The sequence below is a fragment of the Pseudophryne corroboree genome, chromosome 4 (assembly GCF_028390025.1).
Source record: "Pseudophryne corroboree isolate aPseCor3 chromosome 4, aPseCor3.hap2, whole genome shotgun sequence".
NCBI lineage: Eukaryota > Metazoa > Chordata > Amphibia > Anura > Myobatrachidae > Pseudophryne > Pseudophryne corroboree.
The window spans coordinates 180,507,161-180,520,418 of record NC_086447.1 but is presented as its reverse complement, the minus strand read 5'-3'; the positions used below and the strand labels follow the sequence as shown (position 1 = coordinate 180,520,418).

Here is a 13,258-nt window from a genome sequence, read left to right as displayed (position 1 = left end):
CTAGAGACAAGGGCAGTTAAGTGACCTCCTCTGCAGACTGCTTCATTTGAATTCCAAAAGGTGTAATTTGATTCAAAATATTAATTCAGGTGAGATTGTGCCCCTGTTGTGTTCATGGAGCAGGGATTGTTTGATCTCCCCATGTGGCCTTTTTTTTTTTTTTTGGGGGGGGGGTTGGGGGGGCTGTGCTCATGAAGCAGGGATGGTTCTGGCAATGAAAGGATTAATGTAGTGTATTTCAAATTTAATATATAATACTCTAATTGAACTACTGTGTTTGTGGCAATAGACTTCAGGCATAGTGAACTGAAGACTGCACTTTCACAAATAATGGTCTGGCTCACGAGATGAAAGCCTTTTGTGTAAGTTATGGGTTTTTTGTTTTTGCCTTTTCATCCAGTAAGTTACAGTGTGAGTTTCTTGCTTTCCAGGTGGATGGTGGAGCTGAGTGCCTTGTAGAAATTCGAAGCATCGTCTCGGAGTCTGATGTCTCATCATTTGAAATCCAGCACAGTGGCTTCGTGAAACAACTGCTTTTGTATCTGACTTCCAAAAGTGAGAAAGACATTGTAAGCAGAGACATCCGACTGAAAAGATTCTTACACGTCTTCTTTGGCTCCCCGGTATGTAACCTCTATAATAATATAGTCCGTCTGTTGCCCCACTTACAGTACATGACTGAGCTAGTTTAGTCCCTGTTGTTTTTAAATTTACTCTTCAGTGGAGTATAAAAATCAGAATTTATGTACTCAGAGCTCCTGTTTCCTTCAATTTTCTTCTTATAGCTCCGTTATAAACCTCAACCAGTGTTCTGGTTCAATGATTATTTAGGTTCATGGTAAATTCATTTCTTAAATTAAAATTTCTCAGCAGCATGTTCGTAATAAACGCAAGAAAATTTGAATCCTAATTATTAAGAAATTATTTTTACGGTTTTAAAAGGGAAGGATTTTACATCTTTGTGAACTTGCTATTCATTTTCATTGCAGTCGTAATTGGCTATGGGGCCTGTATGTTTTGTTGCATAGATTGTTCAAGATAATAGTAGACTCTTGCTCTTTCTGTAAGCCTGCAGGGAGATACAAAGGTCTACCAGTGCTGTCACTGCCCGATCTGGTCAGTATCATGATATTTCAGAATGCATCTGTGACTGTATGACCTTGTTCCATCAGACAAACACAGATTTTTGACACTGATAGACTAGAGCATAGGTTCTCAAACTCGGTCCTCAGGACCCCACACAGTACATGTTTTCCAGGTCTCCTCACAGAATCACAAGTGAAATAATTTACTCCACCTGTGGACCTTTTAAAATGTGTATGTGAGTAATTAATGCACCTGTTCACCTGCTAGGTTATCTGCAAAACATGCACTGTGTGGGGTCCTGAGGACCGAGTTTGAGAACCTGTGGACTAGAGGGTGGTTACACAACCATGAGTAACCGGAGTAGGCTTACTTCACCGTTTCTAGGGATTCCGTGATAATGTCATTAACCACTTGTTACTGACTCCTCCCACTGTGTGCAGGTAACCCTCTGCCACCGCCAAGCTCCTACACGGCACCTGTAAGTGCTCGTTCCACGTAGGCTCCTACCACCGGCACCTTGAACCACCTACTTCCACTTGTGTGGCCATGCTTGTGCAACACCTCCTGGGTAGTGTTTGCTAATTTCCACTGGTACCTCACTATGTACCAGTCTGCACTAATTAATTTGGCAGAGGGTTTCAGCTTGGAAAGACGGGGCTCAATCAAGAACAGTTGTTTCCTGCTAGTCACAGGATACAGGCAGATGCTGAAGTCCCTTGCTGAAGGTCATTGGGACAATCACTGCATACAGATGTTCTTCAGAAGTACATTCTTCTGAATCAGAGAATACAATATTTCAGGACCACATCAGCCCTTTATATTATAGGGCACAATACAGCAGGCTGTAAACATTGAAGATTTGTACAGGAAACTGTATCTCAACATGAAAATACAATGTACCTTTTACAGGAATTGATCAGTTGCATTCCTCATTTGATATGTCTATGGCCCAAAACAGTTTGCATTAAACACAATCTGATTTAGCACATAATGTTTTCTTTACTTAACAGTCTTAGAACTCTCTCAGCAATACAGGCGTATTCCCTGGAGTGAATTGTATCTAATATATACTTGGTCAGTTAATGCTAAACCTTTTGCTAGAGCCAGGGTAATGACCATATCACTTCTTATGCCAGAGAAAATACCTTATAAGATAAAATACTGAATGAATATTAAGTACACAGTCCGTACATTTAAACATTTGTTTCCACAGTTGTCCAACTGAGCACAGCACATTAAATGTAGCATTTTAACTCTGGCCCCATGCTAGCAACCTGGAAGTCTCTGGTTAATGACACAATTTTGTATGAAAAATATGCATATTTGGCAAGGAATTGTGAACAGAAATATTGTAATATTTGGGACAGGCGGCTTGACTCCCCATATGCCAATTTATCACCTATGAGTGTTTTGTCAGATCTGCTAAAAATTTCCCTTTGACCTGTATATTGCAAATTGATGAGCTGTCTTGGGACTCGTACTGATCCAATGACGTCAGGGCCACGAAGCCCGACACTTGCGAAGAAATACCTGTTTTTTCTTTATCTATTCTTGCAAATCTGTGAATACATGTACTATTTACTGGAAATGTAATATTTATTTATTAACAGTTTCTTATATAGCGCAGCAAATTCCGTTGCGCTTTACAATTGGACCCTGAACACTTTCTGTGACTTTCTAATGAGACCACACAGACTTCTTATGTTTAAGTCTTTTATTATGTTCCTGCAAATGTATTTGTAAAACTATGCCAAACTTGATCAAAAGTATTAAATACAAAAAAAAAATAGCATTTTAAAATATATTTATAATGAATGTGTTATCCCTAGATTCCGGGAGATGAGCTGCTTGGAAAGGTAGATCCGACAGGAAACGGCCATTTGCTGGCCCTGGTCCACAAAATGAACAACTGCCTCAGTCAGATGGAGCAGTTCCCAGTAAAAGTACATGATTTTCCAAGTGGAAATGGGACAGGGAGCAGGTATGTATAAACTTAGGTCATTTCAAGATAAAGCACAATGTTTGTGTGTAATATATATATATATATTGTTTTTCTCCCCAGAGGATCACAGGCTCTGAAGTTTTTCAATACTCATCAGCTTAAGTGTCAGCTGCAGAGACATCCTGACTGCACCAATGTAAAGCAATGGAAAGGCGGTCCTGTTAAAATAGATCCTCTGGCTCTGGTACAAGCCATTGAGCGATATCTAGTGGTCAGAGGTCAGTCTCCTTTTCATCGATCTGTCTGAACTTCATTTTTAGCATAAAAATGGTGCTTTATTTTGCTAAATTAAATGTACTTTGTTAGCTTGGTGTAACTTGTACAGGGCAAGGTTCTTTAGCATTTACTAGTGCACCATTGCAGCTGGGCAAATACTGGTTGCTTTGGTCACAACTGCCCTGAGGGCATGGGGCGATCCTAAGCACTGGTGCTGATGCCCTGCTGCTGAGAGTTTTTAGGATCCTAGTCAGCAACTGCTGGGGTTATGTTTATGTGAGACGGGAGGTTGCAGGATTGCAGCTAAAAAATGTGAATGGCTTTAGCTGATGTCACAGAGTTCAGCTGGTGTGGTTAAAGGCTGGCACCAACTATGTGTGGCTGCTTGTTATATTTAAGTTGTCTGGTGGGGCTTTGAATGGAGTGGGGGACCCAAATAATATAAAGCGCACATCAGTAGATTTGACTTTCTCTAAGAGGCCTATATTTACGTTTTTACCATGTGGTATATTCATGCTGCACAGATTTGTTATAAATATAGCAACATTTGAAGGTTTATTCAGAGTGTGCTCATAGGCAGTGCTAAGCTAGCCCTTGCCCTGTGCAGTGTCACTGGGTGCTTAGCTACAGCCCATGAAGCCTTGACTTATGATATTGACTGCAGGAGTTCTGTGAGATGCACTAGTCTCATGGTCCTCTTTAAAGTCTTATGTTTAGTGATGCCATCAGTGGCCATGTAGAGCAATACATTGGATTGGATTCTGATTCTCATGTTTTTAGGGTATGGCAGAGTACGAGAAGATGACGAGGACAGTGATGATGATGGCTCTGATGAAGAAATTGACGAATCCTTGGTAAGATACCACTGATGGGCTCTTGTTGGTTTGGAATTATATCCTGTAAATGTGGTCTTCTGTACAGGGTGTAGTCAGGTGACCAGCGGTCATGATCCCAGCAGTCAGTATACAGACGCCGGGATCGTGACCGCCAGGATGCTGGCAGGGGCCCAGGGCTGGGTGTCCACGACACACACAAAGTGGGAATAAAACCTGTGGCGCGCAACCGAGCCCATAGCATGGCGAGCCCGCAAGGGGTTTAGTTGCGCTCGCCCCCCTGCTGAAATCCTAACCACCAGGCACCCAACCCCTTCTGTACAAAGAGCTTTGTTTTATATTTTTCAAATTGTCATGTTGGTTGCAGCTACTATATTGATTTTTCTGTTGATATACAAAGAGATAGATGGAAAGTAGACTCCCAACAGACTAGTGCCTTTTAATGTAGTGATAGGAAAGTTGATACATTTCTAGGGCTACATAGGTGGCTTAGTAACCCTTAGCCTCCATAATAGGATAAGACAAGGAGTTTAATCAAAGAAAGGGACCTCTGTAATAACTGTAGGGCCCCCCTACAGAAACTCTAGATTTGTTTGCTTCTTAATGAGGAGTCTTTTACTTCTTTATCTCTTCCCAGGCTGCTCAGTTCTTGAATTCGGGGAATGTACGACACAGGCTACAGTTTTATATTGGAGATCACTTGCTCCCTTACAACATGACTGTGTACCAGGCTGTTAGACAGTATAGCATACAGACTGAGGAGGAGAGGGAGTCTACAGATGATGAAAGCAATCCACTAGGAAGAGCTGGCATCTGGACCAAGACGCACACTATCTGGTATGTGGCTCTTTTGAGCATGTAACTGGACAGAACGACCAAGCTGTATTTTTTTTGTTCTTAAATACCTGTAAATTTTTTAAGTTCTAGATCTAATGTATAATTGTGTATTTTACATAGGTATAAACCAGTTAGGGAAGAGGAAGAGAGCACAAAAGACTCAGTAGGTGGCAAGCGTGGTCGTGCCCAAACTGCACCAACCAAAACATCTCCTAGGAATTCAAAGAAACATGATGAACTGTGGCATGGTAAGGATATGACCTGCCGGTGCTAGGGTGTAGACTTGTGGGTGGGTAAATTAAACTGCCTATTCTGATTGTTCATCACAATTGGTTGCTGCAGGTGAATGTTAAATCCCATCCCTACTAGATAATTTATTTTTCTGCAGTGGGGTACACTGTAATCCACAGGGAATAACATCGGGGTGTAGAGTAGGATCTTGATCCGAGGCACCAACAGGCTAAAGCTTTGACTGTCCCAGGATGCCTTGCACCGCCTCCTCTATAACCCCGCCTCCGTTCACATGAGCTCAGTTTGTAAGTTGTTATATCTGTTTTGCCGTATAGCATTACTCTAGTACAATTAGTTAGTATTGCGAGTCCAGTGCAGTTTTATTGTTTGTGATAATTTCTGCATTGTACATGTGACTGTGTGTGCCAGTAGCTGCCGTGTGATCTCTATTCCGTGTATCCCACAGGTTTTGCTATCACTATATTCTATACCCTGAGGGTGGCTATGTGCGTCAGGGTCCTATAGATATAGTGTTTCACAGGATATACTTGTTTGGTATCTTTATGAAGTTACAGTCACCGTATACCACCTTCAAATTCCCTATTTTGTGCTCTGCTTGCAGTCACACTGTGAGGGTTTATTTTGCCAAGTATTCGGTCTGCTTAAATTGTACTTTCTGTCACCCTAGGGGTACGGTTACAAATAATGTCTGCTATCCAGGGTGAGGATTCCAGGGCTGATTCTGCACCAGGCAGTGCTGACGCCATGGATGGCCCATCGGATGCCGGTGTCCTGGCGGCCAAGGCGTCTACGACGTCCATTCTGGCTCGCAGGATTCTCTAGTTGCGATCCTGGTCTGTTGACCTGGACTCTAAAAAGACCTTGGAGGTGATACCCTTTAAGAGGAACATACTGTTTGGGGAAGACCTCAACAAGATTGTTGCTGATTTAACATCGGCGAAGACTGCTTGTCTGCCTAGTACTACTCCTTCGGCTCCGTAGGCTAAGAGTACTTCCTTTCGTTGCTTTCGGACTCTGGGTAAAGCAAAGGGTCAGGTGTACCCAAACAAAGCACGCTCTTCCAAACCCACCAAGCCCAAACCAAAACGTGTCTGGGCTGCCTGTCAGCCTGCTTCCAAAACAGACAAGCCTGCCGCATGACGGGGCGGGATCCCAGGGTAGGAGGCCGTCTTCTCCGGTTTGCTCAGGTGTGGTTAATGACCACTTCTGATGCCTGGGTAAGGGAAGTCGTCACTCACGGTTACGCTATCTCTTTCAAGAAACATCCCCCTCATCGGTTTTGCTCAACAAACATCCCTTCGGATCAGGTAAAAGCAAAGACGCTTCATCTGGTGGTGCAATCTCTCCTGGATACAGGAGTGATAGTGCCGGTGCCTCTGGCTCAGAGGGGCAGGGGGTAGAATTCCACGCTGTTCCTAGTCCCGAAACCGAATGGGTCCTCCCGGCCCATTCTCAACCTCAAGTCTTTGAACAAATTTGTGAAGGTTTCCAAGTTCCGTATGGAAACTCTTCGTTCTGTTGTTCTGGCCTTGGAGCCCATGGACTATATGGTATCCCTGGTCATACAGGATGCTTACCTCCATATCCCTATTGCCATGTTGCATCAGCAGTACCTGCGGTTTGCTATTGGAGACCTACATTACCAATGTCAGGCCTTACCTTTTGGTCTGACCACAGCTCCGCAAATTTTCACCAAGGTCATGGCGGTTATGATGGGTCTCCTCCGCCGTCGGGGCATCAGGATCCTATCGTATATGGACGATCTGTTGATCCTGGCATCCTCACCAGTGGTCATCTGGAACGGACGGTCCAATTCCTACAAGCTCACGGGTGGCTCATCAACTGGAAGAAATCCTCCCTGGTCCCTGCTCAGAGCATGGTGCACCTGGGAGCATTGTTGGACACACACAAACAGCGGTTGTTTTTGTCTCCGGACAAGGTCCTGAAAGTTCAGGACAAAATGAGACGCTTACTATCTCGCCCACGTGTATCGATACACTCGGCGATGCAGGTACTGGGCCTCATGGTGTCTGCTTTCGACATATTAGAGTACGCTAAATTTCACTCCCGCCCTCTCCAGAAGTTAATTCTCTCCAAATTGGACGGCCTACCCCACCGGATCAGGACTCGCATGATCTCCCTATTTCCGGAGGTTTGCCTGTCTCTGTCCTGGTGGCTCCAGGATCAGCGATTGAGCAGGGGTTGTCCCTTCTGTATCCCCAACTGGGTCCTTCTGACAACGGATGCCAGTCTGAGGGGTTGGGGCACGGTATTGGAGCAACACTCTCTTTTCAGGGTCGGTGGACTGGTGTCTCTTAGTGTCAGTGTCAGTGCATTGAACACTGCCCACAGTTCCAGAATGTTTATTGAGAGGAGAGACTCCTCCCAATAAACATTCTGGAACTGTGGGCAGTGTTCAATGCACTGACACTAGCCCTGCCTTGGATACAGAACAGGCCTGTTCAAGTACAGTCAGACAACACCACCACTGTGGCGTACATAAATCATCAAGGCAGCACTCGAAGCCGCATGGCGATGAGGGAAGTGTCAAGGATACTTCAGTGGGCAGAACGCCATCTGCCGGCCATATCGGCAGTGTTCATTCCGGGAGTCCTCAAATGGGAAGCGGACTTCCTCAGTCATCAGGACGTACACGCCGGAGAGTGGAGCCTTCATCCAGAAGTATTTCAACTCCTAGTTGACAAGTGGGGCCTACCATATGTAGACCTGATGGCGTCTCGACACAATCACAAGGTTCCGGTCTTCGGAGCAAGAACAAGAAATCCTCAAGTGGCGTTCGTGGACGCACTGGCCCTTCCATAGAACTTTTGGCTGCCGTTTGTGTTCCCTCCAGTGTCACTCCTGCCCAGGGTGATAAGGAAGTTCAAGCAAGAAGGAGGAATACTACTTCTACTCGCTCCAGCGTGTCCCAGATGGCATTGGTTCTCAGTCCTACAATGTCTCTCGATAGTGTCCTCTTCTACTTCCACATCGCCCAGACCTCCTCGTTCAGGGCCCTTGTGTCTACCAGGATTTGGCCCGTCTGGCTTCCAGGGTTTGGCTCTTGAAGCTTCCGTCCTAAGGGCCAAGGGTTTTTCTGAGGCGGTCATTCAAACTATGTTGAAGGCCCGTAAACTGGCTTCGGCTCGGATTTATTACAGGGCCTGGAATTCTTATTTCACATGATGTGCTGGTAAGAATGACGTATTCACATTCAGTATTGCCAATCTGTTGGCCTTTCTACCACAGGGCCTGGATTTAGGCTTGCGTCTGGCCTCGCTCAAGGTTCATATTTCAGCCTTGTCTGTTTGGTTTCAGAGAGAGATTGCTGCTTTGCCTGATGTTCATACCTTCACTCAGGGTGTTCTACGAATTCAACCTCCCTACGTTCCTCCTGTGGCTCCTTGGGATTTGTCGGTGGTTCTGGAAGCCTTGCAAGAGGCTTCTTTTGAGCCCCTAGTGTCGGTGGACCTTAAATGGCTCACTCTTAAGGTGTTATTGCTGGCTATTGTCTCTGATAGAAGGGTTTCAGATTTCGGTGCCTTATCCTGTCGGTCACCTTACCTGATTTTTCACCGTGACCGGGCGGTTCTTCGGACCCGCCCTGGTTATCTTCCTAAGGTGTCTTCTTTCCACCTTAACCAAGAAATTGTGGTTCCGGCATTTACCTCTCCAGGTTTGTCATCCAAAGAGAAGTCTTTGGATGTGGTACGGGCTCTCCGCATTTATGTGAAAAGAACTGAGTCAGTTCGGAAATCTGACTCTGTTCTTTTTGGTTTTCACAAACGTGGCTGGCCTGCTAATAAGCAAACCTTGGCAAGGTGGATTAGAATGGTGATTGCACATGCTTATATACAGGCTGGCCTTCCAGCTCCTGATACCATTAAAGCCCATTCTACTCTGTATGTTGGACCTTCTTGGGCGGCCCGCCGTGGTGCGACCCTTGAACAATTGTGCAGGGCGGCGACGTGGTCCTCACTGAACACGTTCATAAGGTTCTATGCCTTCGATACTTCCGCCTCCCAGGATGCTTTCTTTGGACGCCGGGTTCTTGTGCCCGCTACAGTGCATCCCCTCCCATGAGGAACTGCTTTAGGACATCCCCGATGTTATTCCCTGTGGAATACAGTGTACCCCGCTGCAGATAAGGAGATTTATGGTAAGAACTTGCCTTTGTTAAATCTTTCTGTGAGGTACACTGGATTCCACAGGGCGCCCACCCTGACGCACTTAGCTTCTTTGGGTTTGTATGGCATTAGCCGCTGGTACCTTCTCCTGTCGTAAGAATGTGGTGCTGTGTGGCTACTAACTGTTATAGTCTCTTTTCTACCTGCTACTGCATTGGACTGGTTAACGAAACTGAGCTCCTGTGCACGTAGGCGGGGTTATAGAGGAGGCGGTACAAGGCATCCTGGGACAGTCAAAGCTTTAGCCTGTTGGTGCCTCGGATCAAGATCCTACTCTACACCCCGATTTTATTCCCTGTGGAATCCAGTGTACTTCGCAGAAAGATTTAACAAAGGTAAGTTCCTACCATAAATCTCCTTTTCCGGATGCACTGTAAATGAGATCAGAAGAAAGTATTTACAGAGCTTCACTTTTTCCACATTTTGATATGTTACAGCCTTATTCCACAATGGAATCAATTCATTTTTCCCTCAAAATGCTACACACAATCCCCCATAATGACAACATGAAAAAAGTTTTTTTGGAGATTTTTGCAAAAAAAAATTGTTTTTAAATCACATGTTCATAAGTATTCACAGCCTTTGCTATGAAGCTCAGAATTGAGCTCCGGTTCATCCTGTTTTCACTGATCATCCGTGAGAGGTTCCTACAGCTTAATTGGAGTCCACCTGCGTTAAATTTAGTTGATTGGACATGATGTGGAAAGACACACACCTGTCTATATAAGGCACACACTTGACAGTGCATGTCTGAGCACAAACCAAGCGTGAAGTCAAAGGAATTGTCTGTAGACCTCCAAGACAGGATTGTCTTGAGGCACAAATCTGGGGAAGGGTACAGAAAAATATCTGCTGCTTTGAAGGTCCCAATGAGTACAGTGGCCTCCATCATCTGTAAATGGAAGAAGTTAGGAACCACCAGGACTCTTCTAGAGCTGGCCGGCCGTCTAAACTGAGCGATCGGGGGAGAAGGGCCCTGGTCAGGGAGGTGACCAAGAACCCGATGGTCACTCTGTCAGCATTCCTCTGTGGAGAGAGGAGAACCTTCCAGAAGGACAGTCATCTCTGCAGCAATCCACCAATTAGGCCTGTATGGTAGAATGGCCAGACGGAAGCCACTCTCTAGTAAAAAAAGCACATGGCAGCCCACCTGGAGTTTGCCAAAATGCACCTGAAGGATTCTGACCATGAGAAACAAAATTATCTTGTCTAATGAGACAAAGATTGAACTCTTTGGTGTGAATGCCAGGTGTCATGTTTGGAGGAAACCAAGCACCGCTCATCACCAGGCCAATACCATCCCTGCAGTGAAGCATGGTGGTGGCAGCATCATGCTGTGGGGATGTTTTTCAGCCAGGAACTGGGAGACTAGTTAGGATAGAGGGAAAGATGAATGAAGCAATGTACAGAGACATACTGGATGAAAACCTGCTCCAGAGCGCTCTTGACCTCAGACTGAGGCGACGGTTCATCTTTCAGCAGGACAACGACCCTAAGCACACAGCCAAGATATCAAAGGAGTGGCTTCAGGACAACTGTGAATGTCCTTGAGTGGCCCAGGCTTGAATCCGGTTAAACATGTCTGGAGAGATCTGAAAATGGCTGTGCACCGATGCTTCCCATCCAATATGATGGAGCTTGAGAGATGCTGCAAAGAGGAATGGGTGAAACTGCCCAAAGACAGGTGTGTCAAGGTTGTGGCATCATATTCAAAGAGTCTTAAAGCTGTTATTGCTGCCAAAGGTGCATCAGCAAAGTGTTGAGCAAAGGCTGTGAATACTTATGTACATGTGATTTCTTCGTTTTTCAGTTTTAATACATTTGCAAAAATCTCAAACCCTTCTTTCACGTTGTCATTATGGGGTTTTGTGCGTCGAATTTTGAGGGGAAAAATGAATTTATTCCAGTTTGAAATAAGGCTGTAACATAACAAAATGTGGGAGAAGTGATGCGCTATGAATACTGTCCGGATGCACTGTACACATTACACTAGTTTAGTGTACACTGAAAGCATGTTTCCTGTCAGCTGCACATTTGCTGATGTGTAATCAGGCCCTATAGTCCTGTTATGGTGTGTGTTTCAAAAGCTCAACTGCAATATTATTGTCATTACATATACGTGTAAGGACAATGAGTTACTACCTCCTCTCATCCCTCACCTGTGTAACTTAATGGCAGGGTCCTTGCAATCCAACCAGCATCTTGGATTACACTATTTACCTCTCCCTGTATTAATGTAAAGTTGACTGTTTAGCGATTGTCACAGAAACTAGGAAGGGATCTTAGAAACTGGATCCCCCCCAGTTAAGTTGGTCACAACATAGAGGTGTTTGTTTTACTTAAAATGAAAAATCTAGTACTTCCGGTTCTGGCGGCTATGTGAGCCCCTGCAGCAGCTCTCGGCAACGGACCCCACTGCTCCCTACCACTCCTGTCCGGGCCTTACTGAATGGAGACGTTTTTCTCCTCCCAGTATGCCGGCCCAAAATCGGCAAAATAACAGAGAGGGTAGAATCCAATATGGCTGCCACAGTTGTTTCCCCCAGTAGTCAATGATGCTTCTACTTCCCCTGTCGTTGGTAGTGCTGATCAAGTCACAGCAGAGCCCATTCCAACCATTGTCACCTATTCAAGACACAATGCACCCTCTCATCATTGGAGAGGCTAAGCAGGTCACAGATGCTATACAGGAACTTTAAATCGCAGATATCCCAACTCTTTAGGATGAACATTGCAGAAACTCGTCTGGGTGAGTGCTTCCACGATTTACACACCGTGAAGCAACAATCTGTCTTGATATCCATAATCAGATCAACAACAAGCAATAGGAAAACTGTTCTAGGAGGAATAACTTATGTTTAGTGGGACTCCCTGAAACCCTGTGCGGATTTCCTTTCTTATACAAGTTTCTCACTAACAGCTTAACTGCTCTGTTAGAGGTCTCTGAGGATTGTGTTAATATGGTGGTTGTAAGAGCCCACCGCATCGGTCACACTCGCAATAATATTTGTGCTTAACCCAGAGTTGCAATTTTTCGATACCTGAATTTCCTACCTCAGAGCGGGACCAGAGGCATTTTGGCGCCTTCCTCTGCTTAATGCAGCAGCAAACAGCACACACAGCTCTTCTTGACTCTCAAGACACGCTGGAAAACTGGTACAGGATGTAGCAAAGGGGGAGTGCCGCTATTGTACACAATCTGTGTCCTCTACAGGACAGTATTTACTAGTGTTTCACTGTAATATTAGCTGACAGCCTCACTGGAACTGTGCAGCTAGCGGTGTGCTGGTGTCTTTCTCTGTCTCCTCTCACATACAGCAAGGGCAGGCTTGATCGGTATACTGTCTGTGTGTGTTATTGTGATTACTGTAAATGTGGGTAAACACACACTCTGTAGTGTATGCCACACTAGATTCTCCTGGATCATGGGTGGATTCTGAGCCTGCCGAAATCTCACCTAGAACCAATGCAGAAGCTGCATTTCCTGGGAATGATTTTGGACACACAGTCTCAGAAAGTGTTCCTTCTCTTGGAAAAGGCAATGGTAATCCAGTCGATTGTGCGGGCTGTCTTGAAGCCAAACCGAATCTCGGTACATCAGTCCATCCGTCTTCTGGGAAAGATGGTGTCCTCTTACGAGGCAATTCAGTACGGAAGGGGTCATGCAAGGTCCTTCCAGCTGGATCTGTTGGACAAATTGTCCGGATCGCATCTGCACATGCATCATATGATTCGTTTGACGCCGAAGACCGGGATTTCCCTCCTGTGGTGGCAACTAACGTCTCACCTGGTGAAGGGTCGACGGTTTGGGATTCAAAATTGGATTCTGTTAACCACCGACGCAA

At 45.3% G+C, this 13,258-nt stretch overlaps 1 protein-coding gene across 9 annotated transcripts in view; it reads left to right on the top strand.

Annotated features, from left to right (window-relative positions):
• Positions 1-13,258, top strand: part of TRIP12 (thyroid hormone receptor interactor 12) — a 335,873-nt gene that overhangs the window by 278,544 nt on the left and 44,071 nt on the right. For all 9 annotated transcript variants that reach the window (XM_063915608.1, XM_063915614.1, XM_063915607.1 and 6 more), the window contains 6 exons: positions 432-623; positions 2,916-3,067; positions 3,149-3,306; positions 4,085-4,158; positions 4,775-4,974; positions 5,095-5,222. In XM_063915608.1, coding sequence (XP_063771678.1) covers positions 432-623; positions 2,916-3,067; positions 3,149-3,306; positions 4,085-4,158; positions 4,775-4,974; positions 5,095-5,222 — 904 coding nt within the window. The remainder of the gene's footprint in view (positions 1-431; positions 624-2,915; positions 3,068-3,148; positions 3,307-4,084; positions 4,159-4,774; positions 4,975-5,094; positions 5,223-13,258) is intronic.